This window comes from Crocodylus siamensis, chromosome 3, assembly GCF_052110815.1.
Source record: "Crocodylus siamensis isolate JL-2025a chromosome 3, ASM5211081v1, whole genome shotgun sequence".
NCBI lineage: Eukaryota > Metazoa > Chordata > Crocodylia > Crocodylidae > Crocodylus > Crocodylus siamensis.
Window position 1 is genome coordinate 3,951,552 of NC_143397.1, and position 17,586 is coordinate 3,969,137.

Sequence of the window (17,586 nt, forward strand, 5' to 3'; positions counted from 1 at the left end):
CCATGCACCTACGCAAGCAAAGATTTCTTGGTGAAAGTTAGAGTGGAAACCTTTGTGGTTACTCTCGTTTTCATTTTTATATTCCACAAAAAACAAACCAAAAAAAACAAAAGTATAAAATGCTCCATCTGGGGGAGGAAAAATGCGCAACAAGCTTACAGGCTCGGTGGTGCTATGCTAGCTAGCGCCACGTCCAGAAGGGACCTAGGGGTCATAATTGATTATAAAATGAGTGAGCCACCAGTGTGATGCCAGTCAGCAGAGCAAACAATATGCTTGAGATGTATTGGTTGATGCATGCCAGCGCAAGTAAGGAAGTTATTCTCCCGCTCTACTCTGCATTGGTGAGACCGCAGCTGGAGTACTGCTCCCAGTTCTGGGCATCGCACTTCAAGAAGGATGTTGAGACGCCTGAGTGAGTCCAGAGAAAAGCCACTCATGTGATTAGGGGCCTGAAGAGCAAGCCGTATGAGGAAAGGCTGACAGATATGGGACTGTTCAGTCTAGCAAAGAGAAAACACTGGGGGGCGGGGGGGGAGATTTAGTGGCAGCTTATAAATACATCAAGAGTGAGCATCAGGGGCCAGGCAAAGAACTGCTCACCAAAGCACCCCAGGGGTAAACCAGGAGTAATGGTCATAAAGTCCTAGAAGAAGGTTTGTCCTTATCCAGTCTGAAACGTCTTCACGGTTCATGTGACCAGACTCTGACTAGACTCTCAGCACAGGTGGTGCAGGCACCTACTGTGGAGGTCTCCAAAAGGAGCCTGGACGCACACCTTGCTGGGGTTATTTGACCCCAGCAGTCTTTCCTGCCCAGAGCCAAGGGACTGGACCTGATGATTTCAGGAGGTCCCGTCCAGCCCTAAACATCTGGAAAAAAAACCCACCCACCAACATGTGGCACATTAACCATTTACCTGGGTCCTGAACAGTCTATGCTGCGACAGGGCTTTGGCCAATATAACCAAGTTAGCTTTCAACTAGACGGCCCAAGTGACAGTGGCAGTCTAGTCACAGCAGCATGACCCAGGTGTGGACTGCACAATCTGCCCAGGAAGCAGGCTGAATGCTTGGGCAGCTAACTACAGCAGCACAGAAGTCATCCAGCCTAGACAGGCATAAGGACATGAGCTAGGCAGTTCAGAGCTCGCTTGGCTCTGGCTGCACCACTGCAGTGCGGACATACCCTCAAAAACACTATCAGAGGAACTGAACACTGTTTAGTACTGTGAACCTTGGTTACTTGCCATGTTTGACACGCAGTCCTAACAGAGCATATGTTCCTTCACTGTACCTATTAATACTAAGTTAAAATTAGAACTGGAAAAGACTTGATATTCTGATATATTGCAATTAAACTCTACATTGCGATTTTGACTACGATCAGCCATTCCCTCAGCCAAAAATAAGTACTAAGTTGCTTCATTTTCATTTGTTAACAAGGTTTTTTTTGGCTAAAAAACAACAACAACAACAACTAACACTGACTTGGAAATACTAACCACCTTAAAATGGAAAAAAGGTACCTGCAGGTCCTTTGTGCTGCAGCTTTCTATTTAAAATGCTCTCCAAGTGTGGAACTTGGCTCTCTGCCCACATGTTTTAAGCTCAGTGTCATGGCAGGGCATAGGAAATTATTCTTAGGTGACAAGCATAACAGAACTTGGTGAAGGCATGCTAACAGTAGATTATAGCCAGTGTAGACTATAATCAGGGACCCCTTTCTCCCAGTACCGGAGCGCTAACAACTGTTGGGTCCTGTTCCCCAAATGCACAGCACAATATTGCAAGTTGTTTACCTGGTGTCACCACCTTTGGAGCAAGTTGGCAGTTGGAGAATATCCACATGTGGATATTCTCCAAGCCCCTGCAAACCAGGGCAGAGAAATTAATCCCCTTCTATTACTCAACTTCTCCATTTCCAGAAGCCTTACTCTGACCTGGTCTTCAGACTACAGGGGAGAAGGAAAAAGTAGCTTGGCTGTAGTTACTAGCTGTACCCATAACACTGAGAAGAGTAAAGTGAAAAAACAGAGTATCTGGTTCCACCAAAACTAGTGTAGGATCTTCTAGCACATTTTTAAACTCACTGGCTAAAGACAGTAACGATGAGCTTTTCTTCTTCCACCCATGAGAATACCAGGGCAAACCTACCTGCTCATCTACTGGTGACCCAGTCTTAAGAGTTACCTGTCTTCAGACTTCACAGGGATCTCCCGAAGAAGCATGGACACCTGGGCACAGATTTATGGCCTTCTCCTCAACATGCCTGGATTTCTTGCCCCGGGATAGGGAGTTTCTTCCCAATTTAAAGCTTCTCATTTAAAGACAATGAGCAAGCTGGAATTAGGACAAAGAAACAGACTCTGTGGAACTAGTACAATGTATTAAGTCTGAGAAAACAAGGTAAAAATAGACCCTTTAAGACTTTGAGAGGAGAAGGGGAAGCTTTAAATCATTCTGCACCCCAGGATGTTGGAGAAATTTGTCACTTGGTTGAAAACAAGACATCAAAAGCCACAACCATTTTGCCACCACGCTGTGGAAGACTCTGGGGCTGTTTGGAGAACAGACCAATATCAGGATGCCTCCATCCCGAGGGGAGAGAACAGGACACTTCTGAAGTCTGCCCTGCTTATTTTCTGAACAACAGCGTCCTAGTTCACATTTGGCAACACTGGTACACAGGTCCCCCTAGGCTTCTTTATCTGCTCCAGAGGAGGCTTGCAAGCAGCAAAAGACCTGGAAAATGTCATTACCACATCTTACTGCAGACCAACAGGCCACATAGCAGCAGTGTCACAGAGGTGGCATCACAAGGCAGAAGTTCAGTTTTGGCATTACTGGTCCTTTAAGCCAACCAGTAGACTTTGTACCAGGAAAGATTCAAGACGTTACTGGGCAGACATCAGTCTCAAAGTGACATTATTACTAGATGCAATGTGGATTACTGTGACTTTGTTAACGAGGAGCCCTAGGAGTTATGCTGTCATAACACGCAGGCAAGTTCGCATTATGAAGCAACTTACAGCATTGTTACAGCTGCTTCATGAACAAAGATGAACAGGAGGCTGCATGCCAGATCTATGCTGAAGGCCTTCAGGAAGGAAGTCTGAGTTTTTACCAGAAATAAGCAGCAGCTCACATCCAGAAAACATCTCTTGACTTGAATTTAATGCTACAAGAAAACTTCCCTTCAGAGCTGTTTAACAAGCTACGCAGGACCTTCTATCTATAGATTCCAGGTACTCTGCCCATTTTACAGGCAAGCAAACCAAATTAATGCAACTTATCCAGGGTCAGACAGACAAGTCCATCTTCTGTCTATCAGCTGTCCCCTACTCATTAATGCCCAATTTCATAGCATGTTAAATATAACGCAGGACTGCCAGCTGAACAGAGGTTATAATGAAGTTCTGCTTCTGCATTCCACCCCTTACCCAAACTATCCATCCTACACACAATTACCAAGCCAGAATAACTCAAATCATGAATTGCACTGGCTTTCCCTTTCCCACTACACATTTAAGTAGCCACAGACCCTTCTAGCTAAGTGCACATTCACATGCAATCAAGCATAAATGGCTGAAAAGGGGACACAATCCACAAGTTATCCATCTCACGCAAAACTGCAATGTTCTGTTCAGGAGAATGAGAAGTGTAGCACAGCATTAAGAGCTTTTACTGAAGTGAGCTCAGAGTACAGAGCTTAGAAGCTAACACCTAGAACAGACCACTTCCACAAGCAGACAGAAGGACTGGCTGGCCCTTGCCCAATATTGTTACCCAATAGCCTCTGGAAGGGCAAAGAGCCTAGTGACCCACTATTGGAATAATGCACGGTGAGACCCTTCCTCAATCCTTTTAGTCCAGTTCCATATCATCAAGTTTTTGGTTTGAACAGATGGTGTACTTTAGCTGTTCAAGTTTGCAAGGGAAAAGACTTGGTGAATTCTGGAATATCAAAAAGCCAAGGTTTCTACAACATCGATAACTCCTGCCAACATCCAGAGTCATTGGAGAGTTTGCACTTTGACCCCTTGCAAGTGCAGCAGCTCTGCGTAGTTCCAGAAATCCCTTACATGATCTGAAAATCCAAGCACTGCAACGCATTAAAGTACACCATGGTTTAATAGCAGTGCAGATGAAGGGCTACATGAGCTAGTAATGAAAGAGGCAGAAGGTCATGGACTCCATTCTGCACCATGAAGCAAGGCTGCCTACTGTGTATTTTCCTAGTAGGCTGCCCAATGCAGACAAATGTGTCCTATGATGAGACCCAAAACACTTTCACTGGCTAGATGCAATCTTCTACTGTCAAGGGAAGAAGGTTTGATATCCAGCTTAAGTTTGGCTTTGCGTAACTCTCTCCCATTACTCCTGCAAAGCAAGTCCCACCAGCCCCATTAAGCTATGGTTATCCTTGTTGTGTGACCGTGCAAAGAAACACGAAACAGACACTGGGCAGGCTCTCCCACACTTAGGAACTCTTCACCCGCACCAAACCTGCTCTCAGATGGGTCACTCGTGTCTCTTGTTGAGGTTAACTATAGAAGTGCAGAAAGTACACGACTGTCAGATTCTTCCAGAACACATAAGCTGGATTTTATATACTTCGTAAAGAAAAAGGAGAGCTATTCAGGAGCAAGGGAACAAAACTGAGATTAAATATTCAAAGCAGGGATATTCTATCAGTAGACGTCAATTAAGTGCTCATCACCTGCACAACAATGGCAGACACATCTATGTGAATATTATGTGGGTTATACAAACAGCTGAAGTATTTTAGTCTACTAACCTTGAAGGAGGATTCTGCTCAATTTAAAACAAAGTCCCACCACTCCACCCCCATCAGCATGCTTGCCTTTTCTTGTTTTATTAATAGGAAAAAAAGCACTTGTATTGAAACAGGCATTCAAGCAAATCAGCAGACAGTAGATTGAGTCTGGGACTCGGATGAAGCTGGCGAGCTTTGGCTCATCTTTCTCAGTCCACTAATACTGGGCCTGGAGAAGTGGGCAGAATTCACGGGAGTCTCTTGAATTCACAGGGTGCAGCTGCCATCTGCAATGCTGGTGCTGAGCTTAGCAAAGCCTGGGTATCCAGGAGCGGCTCAGAAAGAAGCTGTAGCCAGGAACAGTAGTTTTTCCTCCCCTCTCCACATCTGTGCCTGCTAAGAGTGTACACTCACTCCGGTGGGAATGTTGCCATAGTAATACACAACTGAACTCAAGATCAAATTGCCACAGGAAAGATATAAGAGGTCCCTTAAACCCAAGCTGGGGCAGACCATGGCAGCCCACAATAGGAACAGTCTAGTCTCCATTACCCTGCTCTTATTCTTCTCTCAAATCGCTCTGGCATCTGCACCGGCTGTTAACAAGTCTCGAAAAGAAATAAATGCTTCTATTCCTATCTCTGAAGTGCTACTTGATGGGCCCTCATTTCCCTGGATGACTGAAGTTGCCACAAAGGCAAACAGGTTGGCGGTGCTTCAATGCAAGCAGACTGCTGATGCCAGGACATGATCTATTAGAAGAGTTTTCCACTTTGCAACTCATTCATTTTTTCTACCAGAGTATGAATTTGTTAGCTTTCCACATACACAGCAATGCTGATCTTCCTCCCTTCTGGCTTTCAGCAAGCGGGTGATTCGAGTGGAGAGCTTGATCATGAGTTTTCGGTGCCATATTCCTCTTAGCTTGCATGAGTGTACTTCAGCCAGAAGCTTTGCAGGAGGGTTCCTTGCTCTGCTTGTTCACTGCCTAGTGCAACAGGTCTTGGTCAGTGACTGGGACTCTCAAGTACTACTGCAGTACAAATAAAAGCAGTATGTGCTTTTATAGGGGGACAAGAATCCAGGCGACACTGTGAAGAGATGCTACTTCCCATTTCACATCACATTTTGCAAAATGATCAATATGCAGAGAAGAGCCCAAAGGGCATTATAAGCATTTGGGACATTAAAAGGACTTGGAAGAGTTCAAGGAACCTTCACTTTAATGTTTTGGCTAGAAAGACAGCACACGGCATGACTCACAAAAGCCTGACATCTATAATCCAAGATCTGAAAAGCTTTCGTCAGGAACCGTACATTCTTTAGTATTATGATTGAAGGGTAACATCTTTTGGGCCAGCCAGGTGTGTGTGCACACATGTGCACATGCACAGCTGGCTTGCGTCAAATATTTAAACAAAGAAAAATCCTCACAGCTAGGTGTGTTCAGACAGGTGGTTGAATGAAGGTTAAGACTTTAGCTCCATTTGAGAAGGACAAAGTTAAAACTCACAACTACTACAGAAAGTTCATTAACCTTCCATTTTAGGCAGGCCATAAGATCCTGTATACAGACCTTTCAGACAGCCACATGCTTCACTTAAACAAATACTTGAACTACTTGATACCAGGAGTTGGCTGAACTGTAGAGAAAACAAATCAAGCCGATTCCAGAATTGTGTTCCAAGTATTCCCAAGCTCTGTGCTGTGAGGACATCCAGCATGCACCGAGGCCTACTCAATTACCAGTTTTGCTTTGAAGTTCACCTTGGAGATCTGTTGCCTTACTGCCAGAAATCCAACCTAAAATCAAGTCAGAATATGAGATCCAGTGAGTTGCAATGCCATCACTATGCAGAAGAGATGTGAATCTACTCTTCCCATCTGAGCCAAGCCATACCAAGACAACTTCTGAAATGCATTTGGTTCTGGGTACCTCATTTACTATGAAGACTGACAAATTGAAGGGGACCAAGAACAGCTACAAAGCCCCTGGTGAAAGGAGGACAGAATGGGCAGAACAGGACAGATGTTAGTCACTCAGCTTAATGCACTACTGCAAGGCACTGCTACTACAATAAGAGCATGGCATAAGAATCTATGTACAAAATATGAAGCCAGTTGGTTTAGCGACTGAGGACACACTGAGTAATACAAAGACCTAGCTTACTCTAGAGATTCCTGGGGGAAGGAAGCGGAGTGCACAGATACAGACGTCCAAGCACTGGAAGGATGCAAACATTAAAGGAAAGGAATTCAGTGCGACACAAGAGGTATTGTTAGGAGCCATGGGATGATACTCAGACCTGAAGTACATGCAGGTTTTTGTACTACACTTTGGCTAGGGGTAAGATCTTTGTTTTAAAAGAACCTAGTTACCCTAGTACAAATCCTGAAGCATACACCAGTTACTCTCAAAAAGAAAGTGCTCCGAGTTGGTATAAGCACCTTTATAACTGCACTTACACTAGAGGGACTGTACTGCTGCAATATACTAGTACAGTTAAAACAGAACAACATGTGTTTAGACAAGTCCAAGTATGAGGAAAAAAGAAGCTTATTTCAGTATTTGTGTAATGGCTATATCCATATTTCCTGACAGTATGAGGTCTGATTGGGTGAAGGGAAAGTCTCTCAAGGACTGTTCTGAACTTTTATAAATAAGCTTAAAACAGAAAATTAAGTGTACTGGCTAGATTCCAAGAAACAATGATATACTACAGTCGAGTCTGATATTACCTTCTCTCTAAAACCCTAAAGAATCTGAGCTGCAGCTTGCCAGCTTCTTCATTGTTCATCATGCAACCCTTAGCACAGTAAGAAAGGGTCAGTCTATTTGAGACTCCCTCTATTTTCATTTCTTTTGTTCATGGTACTTGTGACGTCATTTGCTAGCTTAAAAAGAGTCTTCAGGTCAGATTTCTTAGGCTTAAGTAGTTCTGTTTAAAACACACATTTGATGCGGCAATTTAACAGCCATATTCTTTCTGAAGCTTTGAACTTTTCTGATTTCAAGTCATTTGCAGGTCATCTTTGGCAATGCAGTTTCTAAAAGTCTTATGGTCATTTCTGGGTGCATTCCACTCAAAAGAAAGGTTAAGTTACATGAGAAGTAGAGTCGAGTTACCTTTTGCTTTGCTGTAGGCTAGGCTTGTCTACTGGTATTTTATTGGAGGTTACAGAATGCTAAAGATGCATGACTATGTATAGGAATAAGAATATTCTTGTTCAATACACAGATATTTGACATATTCAAACTGTTCCTACTTAAAAATTGTCATGGTTAGTATCTATTTCTATGCAAAGTTGCATCAGAAGACTGTTAAAGATATAAAAACAAAACACAGGAGTCAGAATGTCACATAGCCATAAATAATTCCCCATTTTTGTGGCTCCTAACCACTCCCTGGTTACATAAAGACTTGCTAGTACCGTCAAATAACCTCCAGCTTATCTGCTACAGAGTCCACACTGCTCAAATACAATAGTGCAATTTGTTATAAAACACTAGACTAAAATGACAGACCATCTGCAGGGCCTGTTTACTACACTACCCAGTCTGCCAAGAGAAGGGTACACGTACAGTATGAAGTGGCTGAACGAAAAGGGCAGAGTTAAGGTTGCAAAGGCAACCTCAGTTTGGACTTTTCTTAGGCCAAAGTTTAAAAAAAAAAAAAAGCCTTCAACTGTACCCAAGGAAATTCCATTACCAGAATAAACTGTACAAAAGTGTAAGTTCAGTGGAGCAAGAGCTTGCGTAAAGCCATGCCTCATTAAGGACATCCTCTGTGATTTGTGTACTGAATGAGGCAAGGTTGGGACATATTAAATAAAAACAAACAAACAAACAAACAACCCACCACACTCAAGTACCACTGGAAAAATCCAATTAAAAATTAAGAGTCAGCATGTACAAAAAGGTTTGGCAAAGCCTTACAACTCAGCCAAATCAAAACATAACCACTAATCTGAAAGTTGAACATTTGTGAAAAGTTGTTGTTTTTTTTTTTTTTTTTAGTTTAACCTTAAATATTAAGAGTTTCTGCCTGTTCTTCCTTAGGAGCTAGACCTTTTGAGAAGTCACAAAGTCTCCCTGTCATGGCATGAAAAAAAAAAAAAAAAACCCATTCACATTGGTCTGTTGAGTATCAACTTCTCCAGAGAGCCTCTTCAGGAAGAGACCTGAAAAAATGTAGCCCAAATGGTGACAAGTCAGTAGTTGTGTAAGCAAACATTCGGCAATATCCTCAGGTCTTACAGCAAGCCTCTATACCAGCAGTGACTTTTTCAGATTGAAACTGCATCTAGTAGTGAGAGAACGACATGAGCGCTAGGGGAGAGCGGGGGAAATGAGAAAGCCTTGAGCACCAGCAACAGAGCTGTATCGTAACTGAAGTGGGTAACAACCTTAAGCGGGCACTTTAGGGCATAAGAGATCAGAAGACAATTCCAGGCACAATACCACCTTCCACTTGTTCTTCCAATCATCCACATTTAGTTATCATTGATCTATATAAAGGAACTGCCAGAAATGAAGGTGTGATAACAGGCAGTATTTTGTAGGACACCAACAGGCGCACAGTACACTCCATGAAGACCAACTGAACAATTAGTCTTTAAAACGAGGTAGCTCCCCACCCAAGACAATCAGTGCTCTACCAATCACATAGCCAAACAGACTTGACTGAATGCTTACCAATCTTGGGGGTTGTGTTGATTTAAAAATTAAGCTTTCCAGAAAGTAAACTACAATATCCTCACTCTAAACGTAGTGCTCTTTTCTACCCACTCCTTTAAATTGTTAAATGTATTTAGTCCAGCTGAATCTCTGCCCAGAATTAAGATAAATATACCCACATATTGGGAACTAAATTCAGTGTGTACCTTATCTCCTGGAAGAAGCCAAGACCCAAAAGGACAGAACTCCAAAAAACAGCATACAGTTAATGAGTTACTAGAGGCAAGGAAACCAGTGCTTATGACAAGTATTAACCTCCAGTTTACTTAAGGTTGTTTGTCTTAAGTCACTTTTTTCTTCTTACATTTGCCAAACTTTGTTTGTTCACACTACAAAAAATGCTTAGTGAAATAAAATGCCTCAAGACAACTGACAAATAGTGACTCTGCAACAACGCACGGCCTGTTTTACACATACACAGCTCTACCTGCCCTACAAAGCTCGTCTCTCAAGGAACTTTCACCAATGGCTGTTGTCCTACACAAGTGGTTCTCAACCTTTTTTGAACTCAACACAACCCTAAGGCTTTCGCTCATTTTTTGAGATCAGAAAAAGACTAGAGCAATTCATCTGTTGCAAAGAACTTGGATCACGACGGGTCAGGACGTAGCCAATGCTACAGATTCCCCATGCGAAATCCCTGGGTTGATTTTGCAAATTGTATTTGCATACCTAACAGTGCTAAAACTTGCATGGCAGCCCATGACACCCTGGTTGAGAATTACTGCTTGACATCACAAGAATTACGGACTCCCTGTCATGGTATACTAGCCCAGCGTCACAATTCACAATGAAGTTCTTTTTTCCACCACTAAAAGAACCATGAGTTATGCCTACTTTGTGTGGTGACCGAAACCCAAGTCCGTTACAGACTCGATGTTCCTTTAGCACCACAGAGCAGTGTTGGATCTAACAGACATCCTTTGTTTTGGGGGGATGCCTAAAGAGAACTGCAGCACTACGCAAGGTATCTAATTTTTCAAACTGGATGAAATATTAGGAATATCATACCATAACTGAGTCCCTGTCCTCCACCACTGCCTCATTAAGGAAGGGACCAGTTCTACAAGCTACCAGGTGAGACGATGACTCCTAACCATAAAACCTTCCAAAGCATGTTAAAAGGACAGCAGAATACCACACAGGAGAAGTTAAATTATATTAGCTTCAATTACTGAGGCTCTGAGTTGCAGGCAGAGCACCCCCACCCCCCTTTTGTTTTGGACTCTCTCATAGCTGCACCTGACTGTTAAAAACCATTAGGTTTTTGGTGATGGGGGGAGATGAAGGCTAAAACAGGAGTGTCTTCAAGCCTATGCAGAGGCTGTACTAGAGCAGTGGTTCTCAACCTTTTCAGACTCAAGGCACTCCTCAGAAAAATGTATGCTCTTAGTTCTCTCTTGTTTTTGAGAAGAGCTGAGAAAGACCAGGAGGAGGTCAGACTGCTTTTAAGCACTACGACCTTCCTATTTGAAATCCTTGGATTTTTCTCGTGATCCGTGTGCACACTTAATGCTGATAGTGCATGGCATCTCCCAGCACCCTTGGGAAAATAAATAAATAAAAATCACAGAAGTCATAGAAAATGAGGGTGGGAAGGGACATCAGGAGGTCACATCTAGTCCAGCCAGGATCAAGGTTTCCTGGTTGAGAATCCTTGCAGGCTGTGAGAACCTCCCCTTGACTGCCATGCAAGTTGCCATAACCCAACCTACAAGCTATCCAGGATGATAAACAGCTTAAATCAGCATGTTCCCAGAGGTCACAGAAGAACCTAGTTCTCCAAAGCACATGGTGCCATTCTCCTGCTTTGACAAAAGGAATTATGCACATTTAGGAAGGGTTCTCGCAGGAGATTCTTGATGCTTTATCAAGCAAAAGACAGACAGCTCACCCAAAAATCCCAGCATGCAAAACCTTGTCTCAGAGGAACCTCCTTCCAAGAACTGCGAATCATTAGATTCACCAGCCTGGAATGCCATAAACAACTAACTGGTGGTGCCACTTCATGACCGCAGCGGCATATGCCTAGCTAAAGGCCAAGTACAAGCTCAACTGATAACATCCTACAGGGGATGTTGCCACAGATCATTTTGAAAAGTTAACTGCTACTATGTAGCCTCTTTAAATTGAGGATGCACACCCAGACTAGTGAATCCAGCTTATAAAATTTAGTGGCACCCTGAACTCTCATACAGCAGCATGCAGGAATAATCCTTGCCATAACCTCCAGTTGACTAAAAAACTATGCCAGTGCAGAAAAGCTTGAGAAGCCATGGAAGAATGGGTTATTGTCAGTGCTGTTATATAATTATTGTTATTAATAATAACAATAATAATACTGAACAATAAACAATGATCATGACAATAGTGATGATGATCATGATAATAATAATAATAAACAACAACAACAACAAAAAATAATAATGGTAGCAATAATAATAGTAGACTCTACACAAACCTTTTTTAAAAAAGGGCCTATATTAAGGGCAGACCTTACCATAGTCATTTGCTTGTGAAGCTGAATTACTGAATGACTGGATTATCACTGGTTAAGCATCTAGAAACAGAAGTCTGTTGAAGTGTCAAGCCATCTTTTGACATCAGTCGCCAGCTTTCCAAAATGAAACATTTCCCACCCGCCCCCACTTCAGTGGATTCAGGTAGTTCATCTCAGTGACCAGTTCTTTCAAGAGAAACCAATGCAGAAAGCTTGTTTCCTTCAGAGGAAAAAAGAACAACAAAAACACAGGTGTGAAAAGGCTAGAGAGTCCTAAAGGCCTAGGGACACAAGTCGCCAGAAACATGCAGTTCAAATAGCTAACTGCAACTAGCTTTTGCTTTGCACAAGTGCATTTTAAATGCCAAATAAGTCCTCCTCCCCCTTACGTACCAAGAAAGTAAGGCAATTTTACTGAACTAGAATTTTTAAAACTGTTTGGAATGCAATGAAAAGCACGTTCCACCTAAATGCAGCTTGAAACAAGCTAAGAAAATATAAAAGATCAATGTGCTAAGTAAAGTGTATTTGCTACTTTTAAGTTAAAATGTAAAAATTAAGACTAAATATGTTAACCTGTACAACTGCTTATCTATAATGAGTTCTAGTCACCAAAAAGCTTCAACTAGAAAGGCAAAAAAACAAAAAACAAAACAAAAAACAAACCATATTACCCATCTGAGTTTAGACTATCAAACTTGGATCATGACTACAACCCATATTTAACCACGTCCCATTTCAGATGATCCGTCCCAAGGGCTGTTGCTGGCACACCACACGCATACTCTGCGCTCTGCACTGGTAACCCCCAGAAAGTCTGAGCTATCAGACTTCCTTCTTAAGGCACTCAGTGGCCTGGGCCTAGCATAGCTGAAAAATCTTGCCTAAAGCCCCAGGATAGAGAGACTGTTTGGCAACTTCATTCATCCAGCAGAAGGGAAACTTTCTTTCTTAGTGGTAGGACTAGTTTCCGCCTCCTCGGGGGCTGACCCATGACCATAATCAAACCACACAGGAAACAAAGACCATCATGTCTCGCTACCCCCCCCACTTCAACAGCAAGGTGCGCTTCAACCTATTTTTTGCTACCAGAGACGCGCAGACAAAACAGGAACTACAATTCACATATTCCTTTCCTTTCAGAAAGAGATGATACAGAACAAATTACATGACAGAGTTAGTCACGTTGCCTAATGCAAGGCTGAGAGTCACTCCACTGCTATGGTGATAAGGGCGGTTTAGGACTCAGGTAGAAGTACAGTCTTCTACTTTCTATATTGCATGACACAAGAGATCAACTGTAACAAGTCCTTGCAAAACAAGTTAGAGGAGAGGCACCAGGCCACCAAAAGCATCTTTGCCGTAACGTGCAAGTAAACCGCCTGGGCTTCCCCCAAAAACCATCTCTGGCCTCCTAAAAGAAAGTGAAGCTTGTTAAGTGCTTTTCTGAAGAGGACTTTATTAGCTTGCCAGTATTATTTTCACAGTCCAGCTACAGCTGTGGGACTTAGCAAGTTCCTGACCTAGACAAAAAATACTCGACTCCTATTTTACTGTTCCTAATCAATTCAGAAATACAGGCAGGAAGGGTTATACCCTACATGAGGCAAAGCAGGCCCCAGTTACCAACCCCAATCCAGGGCTGCTTTCCAAATAAGAAATCATGGAAGCAAGTCTAAAAATACACAGTTCACACCTATGTGACTAAGCCAACCACATTCATTACAAAAGAGAAAAGGCTTGCACCCAAGTCACCCCTTCTTTCCAAACAAAGAGGCTGGACTCAGTGCGACTCAGATCCATTATTTGCCAAGCTACGGGTTGTTATTTAGCTTTCCCTGAATAGAGGGCTTAAACTTTGACCCAAAGCAGTGGGGAGACCCGGTGGGTGCCAAGAACTGGGTGTAAAGAGTACCCCAATTCTTCTCCAGTTTGCTGAGAAGGAAGCCAGCTAGGTGGCACAAAACGGAGCAGCCAGGAACCACTACTACACTGGGGATACGACGTGCAGCAAGCGAGGCACCATCAGAGGCTGCCTGGACACTGCAGACTTTGAAGGGCCGCACTGCATGCTCCAAGGGGCACTTTCTGCGGGAGGCTACCCATCTGCTAGAAACCCATCTTCTTCCTGCATGACCTAGACCACTTGTTTACTTGATCAGCAAGAGGAGAAATGATAGCCATGCAGTTTCTGGACAGCCAGGAACACCAGGAGGGGAACTGAAAGCATTTCTCAGCCTCCCCCACTGAAGCCCTGGTGAACCTCTTCCAGACTTGGGAGGGAGGACAAACGAAAGATGCACCATGAGGTGAACAAAGCACCTAACACTTGTGCCTTTACCACCAAGCAGCTAGCCTCGGGGGCAGCTATGGGACCAGAGAACAGCTGGACTGCAGGTCCAGGAAGCCCCTAACAGCCATAGGCCGCAGCCTCAGAGATAGCGTAGGAAAGGGGACGGGAGGATGCCAGGTGGTCTTTATCAGAGTAGCAGTCCTTTTACAGGGAGCCAGCGCAGGCATGCGGCCTGGAGAGGCCAAGGAGCAATCCCCGCACAAAGCCACAGGAAAGTGGGGTGGCAACTCCCTAGGCAGAGGTCAGACTTCACAATGAAGACGCCTCTCTCCATAGAGAAGGTGGCTCTCCACATCCCAGGGCAGGGGCTGAGATCAGAGGCTTTTTGCTAGCCTCTTTATTTAGCCAAGCTGAACAGGAGAGGATGCACAAAAAGCAAAAAAAGAAATTAGTCAAGGCAAAGAAGTCTTGGCCCCTTGAACCAGGATGCTGAGATCCATGGATGCCTGGGGGAGAAGAGAGCCAGCCCTGCTCCAACACACCTGCAGGGAGCTGAAGCCGGCCTTGGGGGGGATCCTCAGGGCACCACAGCATGAGGACACCCCACCACCATCTCTGGGGATCCAGACCCGCCTGGGGTCACACACTCCTGGGTTGCAAGGGACTGGCCTAGCCCCATGCAAACCACCCCCTGCATGGGCCAAATTGTTATAAAACAGAGAGGACACAATGGTAAATGGGGGGGCACCCAGCACCCCCAAATAACACCCATAACTCTGCACAGCCAACACCTCCCAGGACAGGGTGCAGCACCCTTAAGTCACCCCCTCCACAGGGGAGAGCCATGCAGGGGGCCAAGGGGGGCAAGAGGAGGACCCCTGAACCAGGGGGTCCCCAAAGCAGGGGAAAACAGCCAGGCCTAAGGGAGACCCCAAACCTGGGGGAAGGAGATGAGGCCAGGGGGGTCCCAAAAGCGGGGGAAGGAGACCAGGCCTGAGGGAGACCCCTGACCCAGGGGGTCTCCAAAAGCAGGGGCAGGAGCCGGCCTTGGGGGTGCCCAGGAGCTGGGGGGGTTACCTTGAAGTATCCGCCCTCGTAGAGGGTGTTGGGGGGCCCGAAGATCGCCACCTCCCAGTTGTACAGGTCGGACTCGTCCACCAGCGTGATGCGGAAGCCCTCGACCGGCTCCTCCTGCAGCGACTTCAGCTCCAGCATCAGCGCCTTCTGCGAGCTGCTCATCTGCTGCTGGGCCATGGCGCGGGGCCCGCGGCGGCCCCGGCCCCCGGCCCCCGCCCCGGCCCGCGCCCCCCCCGCGCCGGTCCCCCCCCCCGCCCGCCGGCCCCGGTCCGCACCAGTCCGCGCCGCTCCCCCGCCCGCGCGGCCCCCCCGCCCGCTCCGCCGCCGCCGCCGCCGCCGCCGCCACTTCCTTTTGTGACGGCGCCGCTCGCGGTGACCTCAGCGCGCGGCCCCGCCCCCGCGTCGCCTCGCCCCGCCCCTCGCACCCGCCGCTCCGCTGCCGTTGCGCTGTTCCGCGCTCCCCCCTCGCTGTTCCCGCCTCCCCCCGCCTCTGCTCCTTAAAGGGCCAGCACCACGTGCATCGCCCTGCCCTGCCTGCCTCCCTTCCTGGCCAGAGGCGAGGGGGCTGGGGGCGCGCACGCGCGCCAGGCGGTTTCACACCTGGGCACGGAAGAGTTTCGAAGGAGTGGAGCGTGGACAGCAAGCCGCGACGTCGAGGGACTCTCCCGCCCTCCGCTGCCTGGATAGAAACGCGGCCACCGCTGCCAGGACTTCGCACGGCCCCGGAAGCGGAGGGGTCTGCAAATAACGCCACCCCCGCCTGGAGCGACGTCCCCGCCAGACACGGCCCTTGTCCTCGCCGTTGCAGTTTGGGCGGGCAGAGATCCCGAGAAAGACACCGGGGCCTTGTGGGCCTCCATCGTGCCAAGCGGCAGTCCGTGGCGTCCTCTGCGTTTGTCCGGAGTCTTGCGGCGATCTGTGAAGCCCCACATCTGGAGTCCTGGAAATACGCGCTTCCCTTTAGCAAAAAAAAAAAAAAATCCCAAAAAAGTCAGTTTAAAACCCTCCAGTTAGCAGAGAAAAGCTTGAACTTGCGACCTGAAGGCACCCTCCAGCCTCAAATCAATGAACGGATGAATGCAAAGCAAGGGAAAAACTCTGTTTTTTTTTAACTTGGTGGTTTTTATATTTTGCTTCACAACTTACGAGCGAGGGAGACAGGTGGGCTCTTGACTTGGGGCCCATCCTGTCTTGAGCATGTGTGACCTCTGATTTGGGGGGCCTGACATGGAGCATTTGGGTTGAGCATTGCTGGATCTACGCACCGGTGCACGTGCATAGAAAGCAGGCTGCAAAATGTCTCCTCTCCTGCCTGCTCCCACTGGATAACACAGAGCTTGCAGGAAGAAACGAGTAGCAAAGTGAAACCACCCATTAGACATTTGCATAGAAGGGCAAACCCTGTCTGGTGCTAACGACAATTAATCCATCTCAGCGACTCCCCTGATACTTTTCTTTCACACCTGTAATTGCAACGTTTACCACAAGTCTGTGACGCGTCTGAGAGGGAAGGGAATGGGTCCCTGGGATAGACGTGTCCTCAAGACAATGTTTAAACCAAGCTGTGGTCGGCACTTCAGGCAAGTCTGAGAACCCCTGGTAGATGCCATTATATTGCCCTGGTTGCTGTGCTAGATGTGGGGTGACTGTAATTATTTTCAAGGAAATCTGGGATGGGGAGGCACATGCATAACCAATCCCTGCCCCCCACCCTGCGGCTCCCAGGTTTCTGCCAATTCAGGACTTTTGCTTAAAGTTTCTCCAATGGCCAGGGCGCTGAGACAACCTCTGAAATCTGGGAATGTGGCCACCCTAACTATATAGGAACTAATAGGCTCATTGTTCACTGAGAGGGGGCCTTTGTATGGCCTGACATCTTCTAGGAAGTCTACAACTAAATCAAAAAGTAAATGCATTAAAATAAAAACATTAATATGTATATGCAGTGTCACTGGTACTGCAGACAGACAAGAGCTATTGAATCATCTCATCTAGTCCTTCCCCTCCCTGATCTGGTTAATACAGGATAATGTTCCCAGGTAGTTGAGGTATTAGGCCCAATCTTGCAAACATGAGACTGATTACAGGAGGGAACTTAAGCACGTGCATGAGTGTTCAGGGCCTTAGCCATTAAGCTAATCTTATCACATAACATATTCATAATTATTTGCAGTAGTAGAGAAGTGGCAACATCTGTAG

At 45.8% G+C, this 17,586-nt stretch overlaps 1 protein-coding gene across 1 annotated transcript in view; it reads right to left on the bottom strand.

The window, feature by feature from the left end:
• Positions 1–15,626, bottom strand: part of UBE2R2 (ubiquitin conjugating enzyme E2 R2) — a 70,037-nt gene extending 54,411 nt beyond the window's left edge. The window contains exon 1 of the mRNA XM_090037605.1: positions 15,388–15,626. Coding sequence (XP_089893731.1) covers positions 15,388–15,564 — 177 coding nt within the window. The 5' untranslated portion in view covers positions 15,565–15,626. The remainder of the gene's footprint in view (positions 1–15,387) is intronic.
• Between the last annotated feature and the right edge of the window lie 1,960 nt (positions 15,627–17,586).